The 26,855-nt window shown below is 37.8% G+C and overlaps 1 protein-coding gene across 1 annotated transcript in view; it reads left to right on the forward strand.

The window, feature by feature from the left end:
• The first annotated feature begins 3,595 nt into the window (after positions 1 to 3,595).
• ADAMTS17 (ADAM metallopeptidase with thrombospondin type 1 motif 17) overlaps positions 3,596 to 26,855 on the forward strand; it is a 611,877-nt gene continuing 588,617 nt past the window's right edge. The window contains exon 1 of the mRNA XM_053717604.1: positions 3,596 to 3,993. Coding sequence (XP_053573579.1) covers positions 3,954 to 3,993 — 40 coding nt within the window. The 5' untranslated portion in view covers positions 3,596 to 3,953. The remainder of the gene's footprint in view (positions 3,994 to 26,855) is intronic.

The raw sequence follows: 26,855 nt of genomic DNA on the forward strand, positions 1-26,855 counted from the left end.
GGGACGCCATCTTGGATGACGTCATTTAAAGGAACCGTCATTCGTCGTTCAGTCGTCGGCCAGGATGGATGTTCCGCGTCGGAGGTCTTCAGGATCCTGCCGCTCCGGATGGATGACGATAGAAGATCCCGCTTGGATGAAGACTTCAATCGGATGGAAGACCTCTTCTGCCCCGCTTGGATGAAGACTTCTACCGGATGGAGGACCTCTTCTTGCTCCGCTTGGATCAAGACTTCGGACCCTCTTCTGGACCGATCGCTGAACCCGGTGAGGTGAAGAAAAGGTAGGGAGATCTTCAGGGGCTTAGTGTTAGGTTTATTTAAGGGGGGTTTGGGTTAGATTAGGGGTATGTGGGTGGTGGGTTGTAATGTGTGTGGGGGGGTATTGTATGTTTTTTTTTACAGGCAAAAGAGCTGAACTTCTTGGGGCATGCCCCGCAAAGGGCCCTGTTCAGGGCTGGTAAGGTAAAAGAGCTTTGAACTTTAGTAATCTAGAATAGGGTAGGGCATTTTTTTATTTTGGGGGGCTTTGTTATTTTAGGGGTTAATAACTTTATAATAATAGCGGTGCGGTCCGCTCGGCAGATTAGGGGTTAATAAGTGTAGGCAGGTGGAGGCGACGTTGTGGGGGGCAGATTAGGGGTTAATAAATATAATATAGGGGTCGGCGATGTTAGGGCAGCAGATTAGGGGTACATAGGGATAATGTAAGTAGCGGCGGTTTACGAAGCGGCAGATTAGGGGTTAATAATAATATGCAGGGGTCAGCGATAGCGGGGGCGGCAGATTAGGGGTTAATAAGTGTAAGGTTAGGGGTGTTTAGACTCGGGGTACATGTTAGAGTGTTAGGTGCAGACGTAGGAAGTGTTTCCCCATAGGAAACAATGGTGCTGCGTTAGGAGCTGAACGCTGCTTTTTTGCAGGTGTTAGGTTTTTTTCAGCTCAAACAGCCCCATTGTTTCCTATGGGGGAATCATGCACGAGCACGTTTTTGAGGCTGGCCGCTTGCGTAAGCTACTCTGGTATTGAGAGTTGCAGTTGCGTTAAATATGCTCTACGCTACTTTTTTGGAGCCTAACGCAGCCTTTATGTGGACTCTCAATACCAGAATTATTTTTATGGTGCGGCCAGAAAAAAGCCAGCGTTAGCTTTTCGGGTCGTTACCGACAAAACTCTAAATCTAGCCGAGTGCCTGCTCCCAGATAACTTCACGTGCACGAGCACAGTGTTATCTATATCAAATACGTGAACTAACACCCTCTAGTGGTGAAAAACTGTTAAAATGCATTCTGAAAAGAGGTGGCCTTCAAGGTCTAAGAAATTAGCATATGAACCTCCTAGGTTAAGCTTTCAACTAAGAATACCAAGAGAACAAAGCAAAATTGGTGATAAAAGTAAATTGGAAAATTTGTTTAAAATTACATGCCCTATCTGAATCAAGAAAGTTTATTTTGGCCTAGACTGTCCCTTTAAGGAAGGGGTGTCCAATCTTTTGGCTTCCCTGGGCCACATTGGGAGAAGAAGAATTGTCTTGGGCCACACATAAAATACACTAACACTATTGATAGCTTTTTTTTTTATATATATTTTTTATTATAAAAGTAAAAGAGGGCAACATAAAACTAGTGGGATATTTGATATTGTTTTTGAGAAACTAATGCACCAATATCTGGTTCGATGGAAGTAGTCTCAATTCTCAGTAAATTCTCAAGGTGCTAATCACATATTTTGGTTCTAATTTTACTCTTCATGTGCTTCATCTTTGAAAATAGTTGCTCACAAATGTAGGTGCTGCCAAAAAGCGATGACATAAATAAGGCGTGATTGTGCAGCGAGGGATATTTGTCTCTGGGAAGATAGGTCTTATAAAAGTCCAGTAAAGAGACATGATCAAATGTTTCTTCAAGTTGAATGTCAGATTGAAGCTCTATGCATTCCATTTGAAAATTTGCAGGTAACATATTTATGTCGACTGAAAATGGAGTCGCAAATATACCAAAATATTGATTATTTTTCAGGACATGCATTTCCGGACATCACAGATCACAGCATGTTCTGTCTTGGGGTACAAAGTTAGGTTGAAAATAATTGATAATCGGTGTGTTTACAAGCACATCTAAAGTCTGATGGTGTCAATTAGACTGTCTGCGCTTGGAAGATAACAGACTGGAAGTCGCACACCAGCGTAAAACTGAAGCCATGCATACAAATAGCGAGAGTTTTAAGAAAGTTTATGAATTTGTGTTGGGCCGCATTCAAAGCCGTCCTGGGCCACATGTGGCTAGGGTTGCCACCTCGGCCATGTTTTCCTGGACACTTATGAGTTACACATGCTGCAGGGTGTTCAGAGGGAAACATGCATTAATCTGCTGGACAGCAAAAAAATAGTGATCCTAGACAGCATTATTCATGTTCCTCCCTGCACACCCTGCAGCACGTGTAACTCATAAGTGTCCAGGAAAACATGGCTGAGGTGGCAATCCTACATGCGGCCCATGGGCCGCAGGTTGGACACCCCTTTGTTAAAGTGTGTCATGAAATGTATTTGTACCTTTCTATTAAACAAATAAAATGATCTGGGTTATTCAAATATGAACTATAAATTCAAAATAACTTTGCCAAAAAAGCAACGCAAAGGCAAATAAATGCAGGCAACACCCCCATCCCACATCAATATATACAAAAAGTTCAAGCAGCACCTCCACTTGTACAAAATTATCAATTTTATTGTACCAAGACACAAAAATCCATGACGTTTCGGGCTCAAATGCCCTTAATCTTATGATTAAGGGCATTTGAGCCCGAAACGTCATGGATTTTTGTGTCTTGGTACAATAAAATTGATAATTTTGTACAAGTAGAGGTGCTGCTTGAACTTTTTGTATATACTGATTTGTTTGGAGCTTAGGCAGGAGCTCCAGGCTTGCACTCCCATCACCAGTGCTGGAAGATACTATCTTGTTTTATACCCATCCCACATCAAGTGGGCAGAAAATGTGTTTTCTGATTGGGATACCTTATAGAGAGGATGTGGATAAGCTATTGATGTATAAAATTGTGGCCACTATAAAACCTGGGTGAAAGGTTAATCAAATGGAGACCATCCACCTCCTGTACTTTATTTTCATGCACCCTTCAATTCTTTAATTGGTATTTCTCTACAAATATGCAGAGTGCACATCACATTTAGAATTGCGAGAACAGTAGCAAATGTAGCCTCTGAGATGTTGTACTGTGCAGGGTGAATTATATATTCCCGGAATCCCTCTCCGCAAGTTCTCAATCAGGTCAGCTTGCTGTGTTACACCTGCTCTTCTCTCACATATCTTGCTCCCCTATCGGCAGCTTCTGAGCACTGCGTTACAACCACGTGTACTGCAGGTAACTCCGCCCACTACTTTCTCGCTTAACCAATCCCAACAGGGAAACTGTATGCCATAGAACCCGGCCAGGCTACGATAGGACCTGCTGGTGACTAGGGGCGTGATCCATCGCTGTTGAGGAGTTTTTGTGTTGTGCTAATTGCTTTTGCAAAAGTTAAGAAGTTGCAAATAACCGGCACTGTGCTGTACTTACTTATTGCACAGCGCTGCATCCTGCTAATAACCGAGACTAAGCTGTACTGTGCACAACTTGGACCGCCTGCACTGCTGACTGAAATAAACTTCACTGTACTTCGATGATCTGGGACTACCCTTCAATTACCGTACACGGCAAATACTTATATTGTGTCTCTTGTGCATCCTCGCTCCATTCTTCATGTGTCCGAGTGCTGGAGAGCAACTCAATACTATTGTACTAGTAGCTGACTTTATTGCTCTGTGCGGTGCACAATACACTGCATCTCATATACTTCACTACGAATATTTGTGAAACTGCAGCTTCACCACACTAAGCAAACCCCCTGTCACCCTGGGAGGACAGTGTATAGCAGGTACCACACACTGACACACAATGCTGCTGCTGAGCCTGATGTGTCTGCTGCTACCGACAGGTAAGTACCATGCACTTATCACACCGCTGCAATCTTCCAGCAAATTATAAGGCACCCAAAATTGTCTCACACAGGTGATCACAGACGAAGCAGAAAATGTACATATTTGTTGTCTATAAGTATGTTCATACATATTAACTTCATAATTTTATTAAAGCACATTCATCGCAATTACAATTTGCATGTATTTTAACCCTTTATGGCCATGGACAGAAATCCCAAGCTGGTAGCTAAAGGGTTAGCTGTAGATGGGTGACGCAGGCGCATTCAGTGTTTCTGGATCCTGGCTCTCTGCAATCCTCCTGTTTCCAGGCATCCTGTCTGTGCTATTAGATCTTCCAGCTCTCTCCGTGCTGCCAGATGCAGGAGACTGCCACACATGCACCAGACACAGCCTGGAGAAAAACATACCAGGGAAGATCCTGGAGCAGAACTGTCAGTTACACATATACATACTGTTAACCTTGTGCAGAATTGTCTGCAAATACATATAGTTAGAGATGATCATGGGATCTGAGTGAAACGTTCAAGTAACATATCAAAACATATTTAAAATAAATGGTAAAAAATTGTGGGTTATTGCATGAACACGTTATTCGATAGACTTTATATGGCAGATTGAATGGACCAGTCTTATCTGCAGAGTGATTATCAGTTAAGTACCACACAATTATTACATAGCCTAAACATGTCATTTTAAATTGAAATCCACACGGGTGCATTTCAGTTTTGAATAGAAACATTTTTCTAATATACATTTTATAGCAAAAAATGCTTCTAATAAAAGTTATAGCTGTTTCAAAAGTGTATTTAAGTATGCCCGTGCACACGCATTGTAAACACAGCACTTGCTCACAGAGCCTAAGGTGCTTGGACCATCTGGTAATCACTCAATTTGTTAATTGCTGACATGATACACGCCCTACTGGTGCTCAGAGCAGCTGCAGTATTTAAAAGGCTGGTGCATTGAGAATATCTAGCTATGCTGCACATGCAGAGAAAAATGTTAACACTAAAACAGTGATACCGTTTACTAGAAGTATTTTTGCCAATGCATGTATATTGCAAATATGTATTCATGTCCCTATAAGGAAAAAATGTATTTTACTACCAAAAAAGCAGCAAATCTTAGATTTAGTTTGTTTCATATTCTAAATACAAACATATTATTTGGGTGCCAAACAGTCTATGACATGAATGTGCAACCTTTTATATTAATATATTGTTAAGAAACAACATCCTTAACACTGACAAAAGCTACATTTCTCTCAGGAATGTGGATTAAAAGTATCCCAATAAATGAAACTCAGGGAACCTAAATGAATTGAAATGAAAAAAAAAAATAAAAAAAAAATAACACATTCTGACAGAATATATCATGTTTACTAAGCAGTGTATCCCATTTTAACATTACTATCCCACTTCAGTTTACTGGAATTTGCACAGCAAGCCAATTTTATGTATGTTTCTTTTGGCTCAGGTGAATTATGGCACAACAGAACGCTACTTAGTAAATATGGCCCCAGGCCCCAGTATATCTGTTGTCTACATAGTAGTGGGGCCCCTCAGACTTTGCCCAGATATCACAGTGCCTCTTGCTGTGTGTCTACTATGTGTGCGTGTGTTTTCAGGGGGAGGCAGAGTGAAGAGGCCCTTTATATTTTCATAGCTGATGTTTCAACCTGAGCCACTTCTGGCAAGGTCCCCCTTGCTGAACATCATAGTTTCCGTTCATTAGGAGTTGGACTGGGGCAGGGAGCTGAGAATTTGGTTGTGGAGACCGCCTTTAGCACAGCATATTCTGCAAAGCGGCTCTGGCGGTGCTGACCCTTCTAGGTGAAGAAGCAGAGAAAATAAAGTCAGCACTTGGGGTCAGTTAAGGATCTCTGGGCTGCGGAAACGGGACATACATACTTAAGAGCTCTAACGTGAAAAAAAATATATGCTGAAGCACTTTTAAAATATACATTTCTATACCATTTTATTTTATTCTGATTAATTTTAAGGGCTCAGTAACTGCTCTAAAAATGGTTCACTTTAGGTATTGAATCAGCATTGACAGGGTATAAGAAGAGAACAAGACAGAGCTATGTTAATCAGTGCTTGGTGAACAATTTCATAAAAATTGGAGAAACCTGTGAGGTCTAGAAGACTTACATAAATTTGCTAACAGCCTTGTATGCCCTTCAAATTTAAGTCTTGCATATCGTGGAGCCAGCAACATTTTTTCTAGGAGTCAAAGAAGAGCATTTGTAAGCATGTATGTATGTATGTATGTAGAATAATCGTAAAAAATATTGGGAGAAAGGAGTAAAATTCTATTCTAGACACTTTACATCAACTCCTGGGTATGTGATTGTAAAGAAAATACATTGATGTAATACGTTTGCTGCTACAAAATGTTGATACCTTAATGGGGTATATGACCTTACTTAGTTAAAGAGACATGAAACCCAAAATTATTCTTTCACAATTCAGATAGAGAATACAATTTTCAACAAAATTCCAATTTACTTCTATTATCTAATTTGCTTCATTCTTTAAATATAACTTGTTGAAGAAATAGCAATGGACATGGGTGAGCCAATCACACAAGGCTTCTGTGTGCAGCCACCAATCAGTAGTTAGTGAGCCTATTTAGATATGTTTTTCAACAAAGGATATCAAGAGAACGAAGGAAATTAGATAATTGAAGTGAATGGTGGAGTTGTTTAAAATTGCATGCTCTTTCTAAATCATGAAAGAAATTTTTGGGTTTCATGTCCCTTTTAAGATTTACCCCAGACATAAGTCCCTCTAGAAAGAATTGAAGGTTCAACTGTCTGCAAATTTTGCACTCCCGTGCATACACCTATATCAACTCTGGATAGGCTGCAGGTAAAATCATTAGCAGTCCAAAGTCAATATGGAAGTTATGCTTGTGAGTTTACTTTTAAAGGGATATTAAACCCAAAGAGAGCTGTTTTGGAGAGATCAGGTAGGGATTAGGGGGTTGGAGGTGTCAGGTGGGAGGGTAATCTCTACACTAAAGCTAAATTAATTTTACAAGCTGAATGGCCCTTTCACTGCCAGGAATAATAGAAATGTGGTGCACAGGCTGCACAGCGACATTCTAATTACCAAAAAGCAACGACAAAGCCATATATGTCTGCTATTTCTGAACAAAGGGACCCCAGAGAAGCTTTTACAGTCATTTGTACAATGATTGCACAAGCGGCATGTACAAAAATTTCTGTGAGAAACCCAAAGTTTTTAAAAAAGTTAACAATTTCTGTTTTATATAATCACATTTAGCTGTGAAATAGTGGCATGACATACCAAAATGGTCCTAGACCAATACCTTGGGTTGTCTAATTAAAAAATAAAAACAAAATAGTTTTGACAGGTATTTTGGGCAAGTTCTTCTCTGAAAGTCCCAGTAGGGAAGGGGTTAAAATTGTATGCTCTGTCTGAATCACAAAAGAACATTTTTGGGGTTCATATCCTTTTAAGGGTGTATTAAAAACTCTAACATTAGTATCTCCTGTTCATTTTTAAGAAGACCACAAGGTGGGCTATATTTTTAAATCAGAATGGATACCACATCCCATGCCATTGGCAAAACTCACAGCTCTGGGTGTTCACAAGGCACTCAGGTAGCTGGGTTTATTTCCAGTGATTGAGACAAATTAACCCCAGACAAGCCTGGGTGCAAAGCATAATAGGAAAAAAATATATAAATGTCAAACACACACAAAGTAACCAGCAGTCTCTTAGATGGAATGGTCTCAGATCCCTTGCCATGTATTCTCCAACATCATCGGGCGTTGTAGGCAGCCCCCCCCCTGATTACATACCATCCCATTGCTAATTAAAAGATAGAGCCTCTTGGTATCTGTATTTAAAAAGCAGGAATGTAAAGCTTAGGAGCTGGCTTATTTTTGGTTCAGCACCAGGGTAGCTGATTGGTGACTAAATTCAAATCAGACAGTGGTTGTGCTGCACAGCAAATCAGACAGTGGTTGTGCTACATAATATAAATATATATATATATATATATATATATATATATATATATATATATATATATATATAATCTATACACGCACACAAAGAAAAAACCCAGTCCATCCAATACTTAAAGGGACATAATACTCATATGCTAAATCACTTGAAACTGATGCAGTACAACTGTAAAAAGCTGACAGGAAAATATCCCCTGAGCATCTCTATGTAAAAAGGAAAGATATTTTACCTCACAATCTCCTCAGCTCAGCAGAGTAAGTTCTGTGTAAAAAGTTATACTCAGCTGTTCCCAGCTGCAGGTAAAAAAACATATATGAAGAAATGAACAGCAGCCAATCAGCATCAGCAGTGCTGAGGTCATGAACTCTTTTACTGTGATCTCATGAGATTTGACTTAACTCTCATGAGATTTCATAGTAAGCTGAATAGGGAAATAATATGAGAGTGCACAAGGCTCATCCCCTAAGCTGTCCCAGGACAGACACACTAAAATGCTGCTTAGAAATCCTTTACAATGGGAGGTGGCTACTGAGGAACTTTTGAGGTAAAATATCTTTCTTTTTTACATAGAGATGTTCAGGAGATATTTTCTAGTCAGCTTTTTACAGCTATGCTGCATCACTTTCAAGTGTTTAAACATTTGGGTATTATGGCCCTTTAAGTCCCAGCAGTGTGAACTATATAAAGTGCGAAGATACTGCACAAAGCGTGGTGCAGGTAATACAAATGTTGCAAATATACAAACACCCCTTTACAGCTCAGTTGTAAAAGTTAGTATCTAACTGAAAGCATTCTCCACTTAGTGCCTAATATTGTGCATGTGCAACAAGACAAAGTACCTTAGTTACTTGAAAAAGGAGAATCAGTACGATACTGGTTGCTGTGTCCTCCGCTGATTGTAGCGTTGTGCTGGCCGGAATGCCGAGTCCGGATTCCTCCTTACAGTAACGTCAATGAGGCACAAAAGGTGGATGAATAGCGAGATCGTCTTGCAGCTGGGGGGTGTGAAGAGAACACACTGCGGGAAGTAGAGCTGGGTGCTCGTCGATAGGTTCCGAACCTCAGGGCAGCTCAGCCATAGACAAATAGAAAAAAGGACGAGGATACTCTGGAACTTTACCAATGTGGTTTATTCAAACGGACGAGTGGAGCACTAAACAGTGTACAAGGCTGACAGGATCTGACGCATTTTGCGCATGCTCACATGCGCTTCATCAGAGATCTACAGGTGTTCACCAGGTGAGCACTAATATACAAACTTCATCCAATAAAAATGCTAATACACATAACAGGTGCAAGTGTTGGCAATATAAACACAATTTTTTACGGTACTAAAAAGTGACAGTGATCAATAAAGAAATATGGAATATGTTAAGCTCTAAGATTACAACAATCATTTAACACTATAACAATCATATATTTTCCATAGGGGCTCATTTACGAGGTAGAATGTGTGGTAACTTTCAAAGCGAAAAAGCAATGCCGTGTTAGGCAAAGGTTACATTATTCTCTGCAGCTAGGGCCGTTAGGTTGCAAAAGAGGTGAACAGCATTATCTGCTATACTTAGAATATTAGCTAAAAGCAACAAATGATATATTTGGCAACATATATTATATTAGCAAAGTAGTAACATTATTTTATAGATGAATAAGGGAAGGGAAACAATCTAATATGAAGTAAGGTGAAATAAAATAGGTGAATAGTCTCCGTGTATGTACATAATAAATACATAATAAATACATAGAGTCCACGGGAATCGCTAGTTTGCCTTCTATAGAAAAAAATGCTAATATATTAAACCTCGTACCTAAAGCAGATTGGTTTAAACACATTAAAAAAAAATGGGGACATCAGAAATGATTGATTGTATGGAACATAATAGAAGAATATATATATATATGTAAGAGCGAAAACTATTACATAAAAATAGCTATTAACAATAAAAAGAATAAAAATAACAGCATAAAAATAATAATGATAATATTAATAATATTAAATATACAATGGCCTGGCCTGAAAAAAAAGAAGAAAAAAAAGGTAAAATAATCAGAATTAGGGAACATTAAGAAATGAGAAAAATCAAATGGACCGAAGGAAGAAAGAGAAGGGGGAAGGGGAGAGGAAAGGAGGGAATCTAAGGGACTCAATCTATAAACAGATCTAGATCATGTCTCCTGATAATACCCTTGGTAAATGTGGTTTGTAGGGTAAAGATGCAATAGGCTCTTTTCCTCAATATTTTGCCTATTCTATCCCCTCCTCTAATGTCTCTCTTTACATGATCTATGCCCTCAAAATGGAAAAGGTGTTTGATATACGTCTGCCATGGGAGCGGAAATGCTTGGCCACTGGAGTTCTGGGAGTATCCTCATCTAATGACAGCAAGTGCTCCCTAACACGATCCTTGAGGGGGCGTGTAGTGAGGCCCACGTATTGGTGGGAGCACTGCTGGCATGTGATGAGGTACACTACATATTCACTGGTACAGTCTATTCTCTGTGTGATAGGAAAGACTCTTCCAGTTGTGGAGGATTTAAAATAATTGGTTTTCTTTGTGTAAGTACAACTTTTGCATATATGGCCACACTTGAAAAAACCTTTAGTTATTGATAGCCAATTCGTCACCTGAGATGGTTTATTAAAGACATGCCTTCATTGGCGTTCCTATATTTCTTATTCTTTTTTTTTTAATTCTTTTTTTATTGAAGAGAGTCCAGGCATACAACAGGTAAACAGTTACATACATATGATCCATCACTTTGTGATATTACAATAAAAGTTGTACACACAGAAAAAATAAATAGAAAATGGCGCTAACACCCTCTTTTAAAATATTAATAATAATTTTCAATAAATTCAATCTACAAAATCCTATAATAGAATAAAATCCCAAAAGAATTGCAAAATATATTTTAAACAACAACAAATTGGATATGAAAAGAAATTTTACCACCTCCGAGTATTAAAGTTCACAGATCACAAAAGTCCACTGCTGCTTATTTACCAAATGGATCCTTCACACCAAATGAAGTAGGACAGGAAATTTAACTCTGAAAGAAAAAAGCGCAAGAAAAGACTCAAGTGCAATAAAACACACAGACGCTGCTGCTCTTAAAAATATGCACTTACAATGTTTAATAAAAAATCATGCAGTTTAAAACAAAACTTTTTCTCTCCAAGGCAGGCAATCAGAATACTCAGCTGCTCCGATCTGCTTTCCCAGCCTTGCTTCCTTTTAACAGTGTACACTCCCTTCAGATATCCACCGGAACTTTCAGAATAAGGGAGACGCTTATTCCTAGGGCTACGGTAGCCTTGTGTATCCAAAAAACGAGCGTTCTGTTCCTAGAACTACGGCTCCTCTAAGCAACCAAAAGTTTCTCCTGCGGTACCTCTACGCGTTTCATCTGCTATCGTGCAGACTTTCTCAAGAGGATTGAAAATGTTGTCATAGGTGGATCAAGTGTCCGTCCTGATAAAAACCCTCACGTAAGTTCCTATTGGCTAGAACCCCCTCTATATTACATAGATAAATAATACTCTCTGGGTCCTAAAGGCATTCCTTTTTAAGCTGATAAAAAACAAGTATATTATTGCAAACACGCTTCAATAAAATGAATACATAGTAAATTATTAATTTTATAAATAATTTAACATACATAAATAATACTGTCTAAAGAATTAATTAATATCTTCATTAAAACTAATCATACTCAAACAAACACCACATATATAGTTTAGAAAATAAACATAAATACAAAAAATTAATACACAATGTGTATGCATATTAAAAAGTTAATAATATATAGTATATCTATATATTAAAAAAATAGATTGTATATACACATAAGCTATACTAAAAACACATTCTTTAGCTGGAAAAATTTCATCAAAAATCTGTGCCTAATAGAAAATTATGCAAACATTAGCAAAGATACAGGAAATAGTTTTGAGTATCCATAAACTGGTACAAACACAAAAAAATGGATAAAATTGTATATACATACTAAAAATTTGATTCTATGTACATAAAACATTATTACCCATGTTTGAATAAACTCTTCACTGAAATGAGATTTACAAGAACATTTTATATGCTTTTCAGGTTCCATTATTTAGGAACATGGTAAATAACCCCATATTTATAAAACTTCATTCTGTGTTATTAAAAACTGTGATATTATTCCCTAAGGATAATGAAAGGAGGATTAGACTATATGTTTCCATAAAAAACCCTAAAAAGCCTCTAACCAATGTTAATATTCACATAAAAGCTGCTATGTCAATATCTATGTTTAATCCTTTGGGATGTAAACTATTGAGTTTTTGGATCCAAAAAGTTTCCTGTTTTCTCAAGCTCGTCAACCTATTATGACAGCTATCTGGTATCCAATCTATAGCTTGTATTCTAAGAGACCTAGGGTCTCCCCCATGGCATTCTATAAAATGCAATAGTACACTATGGTTGTCTCTTTTTTCTTTAATGTTGTATAAATGCTCTGTTGGCTGAAAGATGCATTATATACAACGAATAAGAACAAGAGATGGTAATTTCAAAAGTTTTAACATTCTGAGCAGTGTTGGATCAGGTTATAAAACAAGTATGTATGAGTATATACTTAACATAGGTACAACACATTATCATGGCTCATTTTGACCAAAACTTCTTCGATATCTGTTACCTGAACTCCCTCATTTTTGTTTTTAACTAAACTAAACAATAAACTAAACTAAACACACCAGTGCCCATATAGATCTAAGAGTGAGTGTGCTAGTGCTGTGCTGGGTAAGATCTTAGCTATACAGTTCTTAGCCAGGTATAAGTGATATGGTCAAGTGAGTGTATTGCTCAGCACAATAAGACTGCAGTATAATTTACAATTTAATCTAGACTAAACTATTGTGAACATAATATTTGAACTCTTTTTCATATAACAACAACACAATAGTAAGGGGTGAATAACGTTTTGGTCTTAGTACTCTCAGCATGAGCATGCAATATGGCAGAGGGCTGGCAGTTACAGAAAAGCTAATTACAGAAGGATCAACTGATCTTTTGCCTTAAGTTGTGGTAAATTCTAACTAAACAAATATGAGGTTGGTCTCTATACTTTGTCAGAAGCATGTTACATGAAAAATGAAATAAAAGTAACCTGGATAGTCTCTCATGCCTAACTGCCAATAACTCGCCAACGAAACATTAGCTGAGTAATAAAACAGATTATAGTAATTCCCCAAGGGACATGGAGATGTAACCAAAAGTTAATGTTACTTAATATGTCAAGACAAGTATGGGAGCTAACTCCTGAAAACGAAGGGGTACCAAGCAACTGTGTTTGCTGAGACTTACTTTCTAAAAAATATGGCTGGTAAAAGCAACCTTAAGGGGGTCCTAATGTTACTTGCTAGAGCTTAATACTCATTCTTTGCACCAGAAAGCTCAAATCAAAAGATAGTCAGTATGAGACAGATCGATATATGTTACCCAGGTTTCTAAGACAAACAAGCCTGCATAATCTGTTAAGGCCTATCTAATAAGGGCAATAATAGGAGGGGAGGGCACCCCATTAACTGCTAGGTTATATTGCCCAATAATGCAAGCTTGACTACCCTGATAGGAAAATGTATGCGGTTACCTAATACTTTCCAGGAAATATGAATGGTATATGTGAGTGCACAGACTGTGCAAAATGAACAGTTTGCATAGACATTTTAAGAGTTGGCAGAGGTAGTGTAAGAGATATGTCTAATAAAAGCACAATGATCATAATGTTATCTGCTAAAATATAGTGTTACAGGTAAGCAGTATCTCAGTGCCTAACAAATCAAATATACTGAACCATTACACAAAGCTAGAGAAATGGGGAATCTACTACTAGAAAGGTTTGAAATGTACAACAGAAAAGTCTGGCAGCTACTCTTGATCTAATTAGGAGATAACATTTTTTTACAGATACTTTTTTTAGTCTCAGATCGGCCATCCAATGTAAAGCAGATCTAGAGTGTTAAGTGTTAGTTCAAGATTTGCAGCTGATGAATTAATTTAGCCATTGCAGTTTAGATGCAGGTAAGTTAAAAACATGACAAACCAAAATAAACCATTCAACAGAACGCTCAATAGCCAGTCTCGTTTGGAGGTTCTTAATTACCAGAATGTAGGGATTGGAAAGTTATGTCCCACAAGTAGAGACAACCGCCTCTGAGCCAGCTTACACTGACTTGGTGTATGAAGTCATCCTACTCCGCTCCTTGGCAGAACAATCTCACCCATTAATCTTGAACCATGGTGGCCATCTTTTTTCATCGAATAATCCGAACTGCGCCAAATAGTGTTCAACACCGTCAGATTTCTCCTTGTATGTATGTACGCCATCATAGAAAAACCTGTTGCAGATGTCAGCAAATGCCAGTCATGTCTTTCTCCTCTGCATGCACAATGCGCATCCATCCAGAGCCCTGGTGATATGGAGAGCCAATCTGCTACTGACATGGGTAAACGTGGAGGAGCGATGTGTTGCGGAGCTTCTGTAGTATTATCTCTTTGAGCGGATTTGGAACTGTGGTAGTTGGCCCCATTCAGCAAGGAGGATATCCAGGGGTTGCGAGTTAGCGTTCCGTCATTACTCAAATCAGGCTGTGTGTCATCTAACCCCACGGCACTGCATGAAGAATCGTGCCTTGACTGTTGATTATATAGTGTGATCCCATTATCATGTATAGAGGAAGTTATCAGTGTCTGTATCTTATCGAATTCTGAGGGACAAGTTCTTTACGTTGCCTGAACCTCCTTTTGTAGGTTTTTGTAGCTTAGGAAAAGACGCTCAAAAATAGGCAGAAATGTTGTGATTATCTGCGTGGCAACGTTCCTTTCCGGTTCCATTGCTCAATAACTCCTTACGGAGTATAATTTAGTATAATGCCTTCCGGGGAAGAAGTAGTTATAATGCTTCTATCTGCCAAGGTTTCCCGGACAGCTTATCTGTGAAGGGAGATGCATATGGCATAGAAGGGTGGCGAAATTGCTGATGTTATAAGAGATTTTCTTCAGAGCTAGAGGAGCTCACAGCCATCTTCTAGAGCCGCCCACCGGAAGTCCTATATTTCTTATTCTTAACAGAAAACGGGGTTTGTCTATTAAATTTGCTGACTTCGTTGGCAGTTTTGGTTAGAATTCTTTTATTATATCCCCTTTCTTGTAAGCGTAAGGTAATAAGATCTGCCTGTGCATAATACTGGTTCAAATCTGAGCAATTCCTTCAAGCTCTGATGTACTGACCTTTAGGTATGCCTCTTGTCATATGTTTGGCATGACATGAGTCTGCTCTAAGGATAGTATTACGTGCTAAAGACTTCCTTTAAATCGTGGAAACAATATTGTTGTCACAATCAACTGAAAGTTGCAGGTCAAGATAGGAAATAGATCTCAATTCAACATTATAAGTAAATGTCAAGTTGAGGTTGTTGTCATTCAACAGGTCTATGAAAGATTTTACCTCTTGTTGGCCTCCTGGATTCCACTTTGGCCACTTTGGTTAAACCATCTTGATAAAGGCAGCTAACACTGCCGAAACGCGTAGATTTGCTTACTTTCATTACATACTATTTTACACTGATTGTCATATGTTACTAGTCACAGGTTCATTTCGACCTCTATGATAAAAATAGAGAGAGATATATGATTAATCCCTGTGTGTGACTTTCTCTCAGTGCTGTTCTATAACCTTTCCTTCTCACGGCACAAAAAACAGGTTCATTTCTACCTCTTTGAAAGCTTTTGAGGTAGATGCATGAGTAATTCCTGTGTGCCCATCGATTGCATTATATCTGCATTATAGTAATAACTCTCTGCTGCATAGAAAAATCATCTACAATACACAGCGGATATTGCACAGGCCGGAGCCTACTTCTAAAGAAGAAATTTTATATACATTGGGGAGGAGAAAGACGGATCGACATTGAGCTGTTTCAAACAGTTGAAGATTTGTCATCACTGACTTTTCGAAAAACTCGTCGGACACTTGCAAGTATTACTAGGGATATAAAGTGTCTATTTTTTATTGAGACTTTCTTGTTTCAAATTCGTATCTACCTCTGGCTCACAGGATTGGAGGACTCTGACTAGTCAGGTCACGTGATGCACACAGCTCACGGCTCGTTTTTTCATAACTGCTACTAACGGCTAACAGATTGGACTCACTCGATATTTGCTTCTGATACAAGAGCGGTTTGACATTATTAGCTCTTTGTTACTGTTTTTTGGCTGATCGATATATATTGCCTTTATTTACATCTCTGCCTAATCAAAGCTATATTTATGTTTTAGATACTTATGCTACAATATTGCATTTATTGTTTTTTAAATAGTTACATTGAATATATATAGCTTAATTTTCAGCTATATTTTAACTCAATTGATGCCGGCATCTTATATGTATTTTTAACCATCTGTGTATAGTGTATATTATGGTATTCATTACTACGAAATCCACATATGAATAATACATATTTTTTATTAAAACCTTTTATATATCACTTGGCTTTATTCTCTTTAAACTAATAGCACATATTACAACAGACATTCGTATCTGGTGAGCTCCCATATAGAGCGCTTATCCCACCCCCCTTTCTCATATTACACATCTATAGTCAGTATATGGAGATTTACTAGACTATTTAAGGGATTTAAGCTTACACCATTGTTTAGCACTCACACCACAACTCTTTTCTTTCACTTTGGTTAAACCCCCTAACCAAACTAGTACTCCGAAAGCCACATTTTCCAGCATAGACACGAATGCTGGTGACTCTGAATCTTCCTTGCCACACTCTCTGGGGTCCCCGGCAGCTGAGCTTCATGCGTCTACTATCATACCGAAAATAGGAACTAGTGTTCCATCAAGACCCACTTTGGCCACTTTTGTTAAACCCCCTAACTAAACTAGTATTTCAAAAGCAACTAACCAAGCTCACAGATACCCCAGCAGGGCAGCCTCAAAAAACAAAAAGAAATAGATAATGTAATAAATCTTTCTGATATTCAATTAACCCCTGCACAGATTTCTATATTAAACAAAGTTCTCACATTTGCACCCAGCACTAACTTTGATGTTTTCTCTACCATGATAGATGTGAATAGATTAGTGCGAAAGTTCACCTTAAGAAAACATTTTTCTGACACTATCATTGATGACCCACTTCCAAGTCCACAAATGACCACACGATTTGATAATACTAACGTAGGCTTACTTTTTAAGTACCTATGTGATTTTAATTCACTTATCTCTTTACAACACACGATAACAAGCTCCACAATCCCTACTCACAAGTTCACACATAAAGATGGATCTTACTTCTATGCTATCCAGGCCAGAAGCCCTAGCATTGAATTATACCAAGAAACGGTATTAAGAGACATAGTATCACTAAATGACACTCTAAAAGATTCAAACCCCACTAGACAAAATAATGTCACTTTTCTAGAAAGATCTGCCCTAAGAGAATTAGAGGACAATCCGATATTGTGGTTACCCAAGCCGACAAGGGAGGGACAGTAGTGATACTTAGCTTCATCAGTGTTATCTGAGATATTCTCTCCCAACTCAGTAACTCTAATACTTATTCAAAACTTGGTTTTGATCCCACGTCGACATATAGGCAGGAATTATTGTCATTCTTGGACACGGCGCTGGAGGAGGGTTTCATCACTAAAGATGTTATGAATCACCTACTTATAGATGACCCTCTTATACCTACCTTCAGAATCGTGCCCAAGATTCACAAAACCCTCCAAAGACCTCCTGGGAGACCCATAGTGGCGAGTATTGGGTCACTCTGTGAGAGATTAGGAGCATGGTTGGACTCTGTCCTCCAACCAATAGTAGTATCTCTCCCTGGCTATATTAGAGACAGTGCTCACCTTCTGCAACAACTAGACAATATCAGTTGGCAACCTGGCTTCCAATGGCTCACCATAGATGTCACTGCTCTCTATTCCAGTATTACTCACCAAAAAGGGCTTGAAGCTATGGGCCATATGATCAGGAGATATACTTATTTCTCTGATGAGTAAGTAGACTTCTTAGTTTCTACAGCTAAATTTTTACTCACGCACAACTACTTTGTATTTGGGGGGGACTTCTACCTGCAAAGATGCGGTACAGCCATGGGGGCTAAATTTGCCCCGGCATATGGCAATTTATACATGGGCTGGTTAGAACTTAATAATAGCGTCTTTGCGGATGGATTCCCCTTCAAAGACAATGTAGTTGTGTATGGCCGCTTTTATAGATGATTTGTTTGCCATATGGAATCCAGGAAGCCAACAAGAGGTAAAATCTTTTTTTTATAGACCTGTTGAATGACAACTACCTCAACTTGACATTTACTTATAATGTCGAATGGAGATCTATTTCCTATCTTGACCTGCAACTTTCAGTTGATTGTGTCAACAATATTGTTCCCACGATTTACAGGAAGTCTTTAGCACGTAATACTATCCTTAGAGCAGACTCATGTCATGCCAAACATATCACAAGAGGCATACCTAAAGGTCAGTACATTAGAGCTCGAAAGAATTGCTCAGATTTGAACCAGTATTATGCACAGGCAGATCTTATTACCTTAAGCTTACAAGAAAGGGGCTATAATAAAAGAATTCTAACCAAAACTGCCAACGAAGTCAGCAAAATTAATAGACAAACCCTGTTTTCTGGTAAGAATAAGAAATATAGGAATGCCAATGAAGGCATGTCTTCTAAAGATATAGTATTTTCAACTCAATACAGCAGACAATTCGATGATATTTGTAAGATAGTATTAAAATATCTTCCTATCTTGCAGAGTGACAATAAACTGAATACCATATCTAGAAAGCAAATTAAATGTGTAGCCAAAAAAGCTCCCACAGTGGGAGAAAAGGTTAAGAAACATTTCTTTAATAAACCATCTCAGGTGATGAAAAAACCTTTAGTTATTGATAGCCAATTCAAGTGTGGCCATATATGTAAAGTTGTACTTACACAAAGAAAACCAATTATTTTAAATCCTCCACAACTGGAAGAGTCTTTCCTATCACACAGAGAATAGACTGTACCAGTGAATATGTAGTGTACCTCATCACATGCCAGTAGTGCTCCCACCAATACGTGGGCCTCACTACACGCCCCCTCAAGGATCGTGTTAGGGAGCACTTGCTGTCATTAGATGAGGATACTCCCAGAACTCCAGTGGCCAAGCATTTCCGCTCCCATGGCAGATGTATCAAACACCTTTTCCATTTTGAGGGCATAGATCATACAGGGAGTGCAGAATTATTAGGCAAATGAGTATTTTGACCACATCATCCTCTTTAAGCATGTTGTCTTACTCCAAGCTGTATAGGCTCGAAAGCCTACTACCAATTAAGCATATTAGGTGATGTGCATCTCTGTAATGAGAAGGGGTGTGGTCTAATGACATCAACACCCTATATCAGGTGTGCATAATTATTAGGCAACTTCCTTTCCTTTGGCAAAATGGGTCAAAAGAAGGACTTGACAGGCTCAGAAAAGTCAAAAATAGTGAGATATCTTGCAGAGGGATGCAGCACTCTTAAAATTGCAAAGCTTCTGAAGCGTGATCATCGAACAATCAAGCATTTCATTCAAAATAGTCAACAGGGTCGCAAGAAGCGTGTGGAAAAACCAAGGCGCAAAATAACTGCCCATGAACTGAGAAAAGTCAAGCGTGCAGCTGCCAAGATGCCACTTGCCACCAGTTTGGCCATATTTAAGAGCTGCAACATCCATGGAGTGCCCAAAAGCACAAGGTGTGCAATACTCAGAGACATGGCCAAGGTAAGAAAGGCTGAAAGACGACCACCACTGAACAAGACACACAAGCTGAAATGTCAAGACTGGGCCAAGAAATATCTCAAGACTGATTTTTCTAAGGTTTTATGGACTGATGAAATGAGAGTGAGTCTTGATGGGCCAGATGGATGGGCCCGTGGCTGGATTGGTAAAGGGCAGAGAGCTCCAGTCCGACTCAGACGCCAGCAAGGTGGAGGTGGAGTACTGGTTTGGGCTGGTATCATCAAAGATGAGCTTGTGGGGCCTTTTCGGGTTGAGGATGGAGTCAAGCTCAACTCCCAGTCCTACTGCCAGTTTCTGGAAGACACCTTCTTCAAGCAGTGGTACAGGAAGAAGTCTGCATTCTTCAAGAAAAACATGATTTTCATGCAGGACAATGCTCCATCACACGCGTCCAAGTACTCCACAGCGTGGCTGGCAAGAAAGGGTATAAAAAAAGAAAATCTAATGACATGGCCTCCTTGTTCACCTGATCTGAACCCCATTGAGAACCTGTGGTCCATCATCAAATGTGAGATTTACAAGGAGGGAAAACAGTACACCTCTCTGAACAGTGTCTGGGAGGCTGTGGTTGCTGCTGCACACAATGTTGATGGTGAACAGATCAAAACACTGACAGAATCCATGGATGGCAGGCTTTTGAGTGTCCTTGCAAAGAAAGGTGGCTATATTGGCTATATTGTTTTGTTTTTGAATGTCAGAAATGTATATTTGTGAATGTTGAGATGTTATATTGGTTTCACTGGTAAAAATAAATAATTGAAATGGGTATATATTTGTTTTTTGTTAAGTTGCCTAATAATTATGCACAGTAATAGTCACCTGCACACACAGATATCCCCCTAAAATAGCTATAACTAAAAACAAACTAAAAACTACTTCCAAAACTATTCAGCTTTGATATTAATGAGTTTTTTGGGTTCATTGAGAACATGGTTGTTGTTCAATAATAAAATTAATCCTCAAAAATACAACTTGCCTAATAATTCTGCACTCCCTGTATAAGGAGAGACATTAGAGGAGGGGATAGAATAGACAAGCTATTGAGGAAAGGAGCCTATTGGATCTTTACCCTACAAACCACATTTCCCAAGGGTATTAACAGGAGACATGATCTAGATCTGTTTATAGATTGAGTCCCTTAGATTCCCTCCTTCCCTCTCCCCTTCCCCCTTCTCTTTCTTCCTTCGGTCCATTTGATTTTTCTCATTTCTTAATGTTCCCTAATTGTGATTATTTTACCCTTTTTTTTTCATCCAGGCCATTGTATATTTAATATTATTAATATTATCATTATTATTTTTATGCTGTCATCACTAACTTTTTTTTTTCTTCTTTTCTTTTTTTATTGTTAATAGCTATTTTTATGTAATAGTTTTCACTTTTATATATTTATATTCTTCTATTATGTTCCTTACAATCAATCATTTCTGATGTCCCCATTTTTTTTAATGTGTTTAAACCAATCTGCTTTATGTACGAGGTTTAATATATTAGCATTTTTTTCTATAGAAGGCAAACTAGTGATTCCCGCGGACCCTGACTATGTATTTATTATGTACACTTTTTCTCTATACTCGGGTCCGGAGGCTATTCACCTATTTTATTTCACCTTACTTCATATTAGATTGTTTGCCTTCCCTTATTCATCTATTAAATAATGTTACTACTTTGCTAATATAATATATGTTGCCAAATATATCATTTGTTGCTTTTAGCTAATATTCTAAGTATAGCAGATAATGCTGTTCACCTCTTTGGCAACCTAACGGCCCTAGCTGCAGAGAATAATGTAACCTTTGCCTAACACAGCATTGCTTTTCGCTTTGAAAGTTACCACACATTCTACCTTGTATATGAGCCCCTATGGAAAATATGATTGTTATAGTGTTAAATGATTGTTGTAATCTTAGAGCTTAACATATTCCATATTTCTTTATTTATCACTGTCACTTTTTAGTACCGTAAAAAATAGTGTTTATATTGCCAACACTTGCACCTGTTTTGTGTATTAGCATTTTTATTGGATGAAGTTTGCATATTAGTGCTCACCTGGTGAACACCTGTAGATCGCTGATAAAGCGCATGTGAGCATGCGCGAAACGCGCCAGATCCTATCAGCCTTGTATACTGTTTAGTGCTCCACTCGTCAGTTTGAATAAACCACATTGATAAAGTTCCAGAGTATCCTCATCCTATATATATATATATACACACACACACGCAGTTCCTTTATCCTTTTCAGAATAAAACGCTGCACTCACCGGTCTTGAGAATGATATGGTTTATTCACATTTCATCACATCAATAAATCACTGCATAAATACCCACAGACGTTTCAGTACCCGACTGGCACCTTTCTCAATAGGTAGTTCAAATGTCTCCAAATGTTCTCTAACAAACTATCACACCCGTTCCCTATTAAACCCTAATGGGCTCAAGCTTCCGGTTCAGCCAAGCTAATGCGCTCCTGCCACGTAATCACTGCCGTATACCTTGTCTTACTATCCAGATGCATGGCTAATTTGCATAACCTCTCACCTTTTGACGAGTAACGACTACGTCACCATCAGATCAATTTACTGCAGCAAGGATAAGCAATGGCGTAGCTGAGCACAGAAAAATAATTTTTGTCTACAAATACTCTACACTAACTATGCTTTAAAAACACACATTTAGCCTATCTGTATATTCCCAATTAGGCTATTTAAAAATGAACTATATACTAAACAAGTAGTCCCTAACTCCTTTCGTGCTTATTGCAGTATGATAGAAACTTAAAAAATGCAGAATACACACTCAGTTGAGCCCCCAGGATTGATATATCCAAAAATACAGCCATCAGTAATCATTCCTGGGGTGATAGTCCCTTGTTCTTATATTGCCAGATGAGACCTCTATCGTCTAATCATAGCCAAATCCGGCTAAAGAAACACATTATAGCCCAGCTAGACATTCAAACCTTTTGGAGCTTCAGTGTCTAGTCGATAGATCCACAAAACTTCAACCTGTAGGAGCTTTCTGTGCCTATCCCCACCTCTGTTCAGTGGTGGTACATAATCAATTATCATAGTCCTTAGACTGGCAGCAGTATGCCCTGCTTGCATAAAATGCCTGGCCACAGGTTGATCTGATTCCTGTTTGTCAATGGCAGCTCTTATGGCATGGCAATGATTAGCCATCCTCTCCCTAAATGTGGTTGAGGTCTTGCCCACATATACAAGAGAACACGGACAAGTCAAAATGTAGATCACAAAGCTGTTGGTACACGTCAATCTGTGAAAGATTTTATAACTTTTCCCCATTCGAGAATGATGGAACTGGGATCCCATAAGCATGCTGTTACATGTGGTACAGTCTCCACACTTATAGCAACCCAACTTCTTTCTAGCATCCTTCCAAATGCCTCTCTGATAGCATTTCACTGGATCATTATGTACCAGAATATCTTTTAGGTTGGGAGCTTTTCTGTATACAATACGGGGAGCATCCAAATGTGCAAACGGAAGTGACTTGTCAGACTTCACAATGTCCCAATTCTTTCAAACAGATTCCTCAAGTACCTTTATGTAGGTATACGGCAGTGATTACGTGGCAGGAGTGAATAGGCTTGGCTGAACCGGAAGCTTGAGCACATTAGGGTTTAATAGGGAACAGGTGTGTTAGTTTGTTAGAGAACATTTGGAGACATTTGAACTACCCATTGAGAAAGGTGCCAGTCCGGTACCAAAATGTCTGGGGGTATTTATTGATGTGATGAAATCTGAATAAACCATATCATTCTCAAGACCGGTGAGTGCAGCGTTTTATTCTGAAAAGGATAAAGGAACTTTGTGTATGTACACCCTGGCTGTTGCTAATGCGGTTATATATATATATATACATACATACATACATACATAACATTTTTTGAATAGGGGCAGAGATAGCAGAACAAACTTTTCCCTATGCTATCCACAACTATAAAAAAATGTTTAAACATACAGAACCTATCTTGTTCGTAACCTGGGGACTCTGTGTGTGTGTGTGTATATGTATATATATATATATATATATATATATATATATATATATATATATATATATATATATCTAAAAGATTAGCAAACATACGTTAAAAACAGTGCATCAAAAAATGTTATTACTGTGGTATATGATGAGCTCATACATAAAAAGTCTGCAAGTTGAACATGCAACTGCCCTCAACGTGGGTCGTAGGTTATGGGTAAATATCATGAGGTCTCAGATGTTACAAATAAATAAGCCATATACATGACTAAATATATGTGTGTGTGTGTATATATATATATATATATATATATATATATATATATATATATATATATATATATATATATATGACGTGCAGTGAGTTCAGCGGCTGGTGAGGCACTGGCTATGATACGCCCGAGTAGCACATATATGAACCCAATAGAAGTAGCCTAAATTTACGATTAAATTAGCAGTTTGCACAATGACTATTAGAATTATTTACAACACATGCATTCAGGTAAAAAACTGATTCAATTCTTGCTATATAGGCACATACAGAACAATGCACATTTGAAAATAGAAGTGAATATTAAAGTGTCTTAAAATGACATGCTCTATATGAACCAGGCAAGTTTAATTTTGACCTTCCTATCCATTTAACTCAGAGGGAAAGCACAGCAGATGACAAATATATATGTCTGATAGATATTATAGTACATATATATATATATATATGTGTGTGTATGTGTATTATACACAAACAGTAAGACACACACACACACACAAACATAAGACATATTACACACATAAACAGACACACAAAGACACACATGCATAAAGACACACAAATATAAAGACATGCACAGACATACACTTATATACACACACAAAAACATAAAGACACACAAACATAGACACACACACTCATATCTATCTATATACATACACACACACATAAAAAACCCAAATATATACTGATTGTAAGGTGTGTGACAGTGCTTACAAATATTTATATCAATCTAATAGATATTAATAATTATAGTACCATGGTGTTTTTTCTTTTTATTTGAGTTAATATCTCCATCACATTAACAATCTTGGATCACATAAATACAATAAGAAACAAAAATGTCAACGCCTCGCGGGGCTATACAGACAAAATAATATTCCCATTTCATTATACAAATTCCGACATATCAAAAACTAATGTATCAGTAATTACCTTTTGTCTATCAAAGGATTAGGGAGACATTAAAAGAGAGAAAAAGAAACCCCTAATTTTTAAATCTTGTCATCAAACAATACATAAATTCATGCTGATTGTAGTACCATGAACGTATACAGTTATAACAATTTTTGTACTCTTATTGCCTTGTTATTTTACCCAGACTAGTAGTATAATCAATTAGGAGAATCTCGATTAAACAAAGTTAGACGAACTAACATTAACACAATTGCCAAAATAGCAACAACAAACAATAAAAAACAAGAAACAAAAAAAAAAGTGATAGACACAAAACGGCGTTCCCTCTCCACTCCGAGACCCCACCCATCACTAACCAGTCAGGTATCTAGCTTGTATTGCTAGAGTTGACCCTCCTTCCCAGATGTCTGTACCTATCGGATAGTACTAACTGCTGAAATAGCATAGAATCCTGTAGATGGGATAAGATCTGGCTTTGTAAATTCTCTGATAAAGAAATTATAACCGCTTCCCATTTAGCCAAGAATAATTTAAGATGGTTATCACAATAGATCATGGGGTCTTTACTGTCTGCTATAAGTTGAGTTAGCATATTACTAGTAAAAGCTGTAATACTTGGCACATTTTTGTCCTTCCATTTACATAGAATCAGCTGCCTAGCCACCAATATAGCTGTATTAATAAGCTGTTTATTAATAATTTCTTTTTCTGTCACCAAAAATATAATTTGTTCTAAGTTAAGTTTGACTTTGGATCTTAGGAACTTATTGAGCCAGAACTCCACTTTACACCAGTATTGTTGAATCTGGGGACATGAGTAGAAAACATGGATCAAATTTGCCTCAGGAGAGCTGCATCTTGAACACTTCACTATTTCCTGTTTCTTCCACCTAGATATCCGCCATGGAGTCAAGTAGGCTCTATTTAGTAGTTTTGTATGCGATTCTCTAAATTAAATCACTCGTGTATATTCAAGAATATTGTGCTTTTGTAATGTAGATTGTATCTACAGTAATCTATGCACATTTCCATTGTTGAGAACTGTAACCTGTTGGGGAATTAGAAATTACAGACAATAGACTTTGTTGCCTTTTAAAGAATGTTTTATGTATTTGTAATCATCAACAAAACAAGCAAATGTTGTGGTGCTCTTTTCTATTTTCACGGCATGATTTTTGTGACCTATAAATGATTTTGATAGCCAGCATTCTTCAATACAGGTGTCACTGTAAGAACCAGTCCAAATAACAAGCTTTTAAAGTTATTTTCAGAATTGAAGCAACTGCTTACACTGCAGTTTAACAGGTCTCAGAAATAAAACTTTGCATTGCACTATAAGCTGTGCTATTTTTTCTTATATAATAAAAAGTATTGTGAAGTTATGTCAGTTATAAAATGTTGAAAAATGATCATGGAGGCAGACAGACAGGGCAGCATGATCATTCTTGCAGAAAGTCAGTTTGACACATGATCCTTTCCATTTTGGTATTACTGTGTGCTTTACTATAGTCAATAATACTTGTAAAAAAAAAATCGTTTTTTTTCAGTTTACTGATCATTTTTTCAATATTTTATAACTGACATAACTTCACAATACTTTTTATATAAGAAAAAATAGCACAGCTTAATGGGCTTGTACTGTAATGCAAAGTTTTATTTCTGAGACCTGTTGAGCTGCAGTTACAGACTTACAGTACAGTAAAGTACAGATCTCAGAAATAAAACTTTGCATTACAGTATAAGCCCATTAAGCTGTGCTATTTGTTCTTATAAAAAAAAGTATTGTGAAGTTATGTCAGTTCTAAAATAT

This window comes from Bombina bombina, chromosome 6, assembly GCF_027579735.1.
Source record: "Bombina bombina isolate aBomBom1 chromosome 6, aBomBom1.pri, whole genome shotgun sequence".
Classification (NCBI taxonomy): domain Eukaryota; kingdom Metazoa; phylum Chordata; class Amphibia; order Anura; family Bombinatoridae; genus Bombina; species Bombina bombina.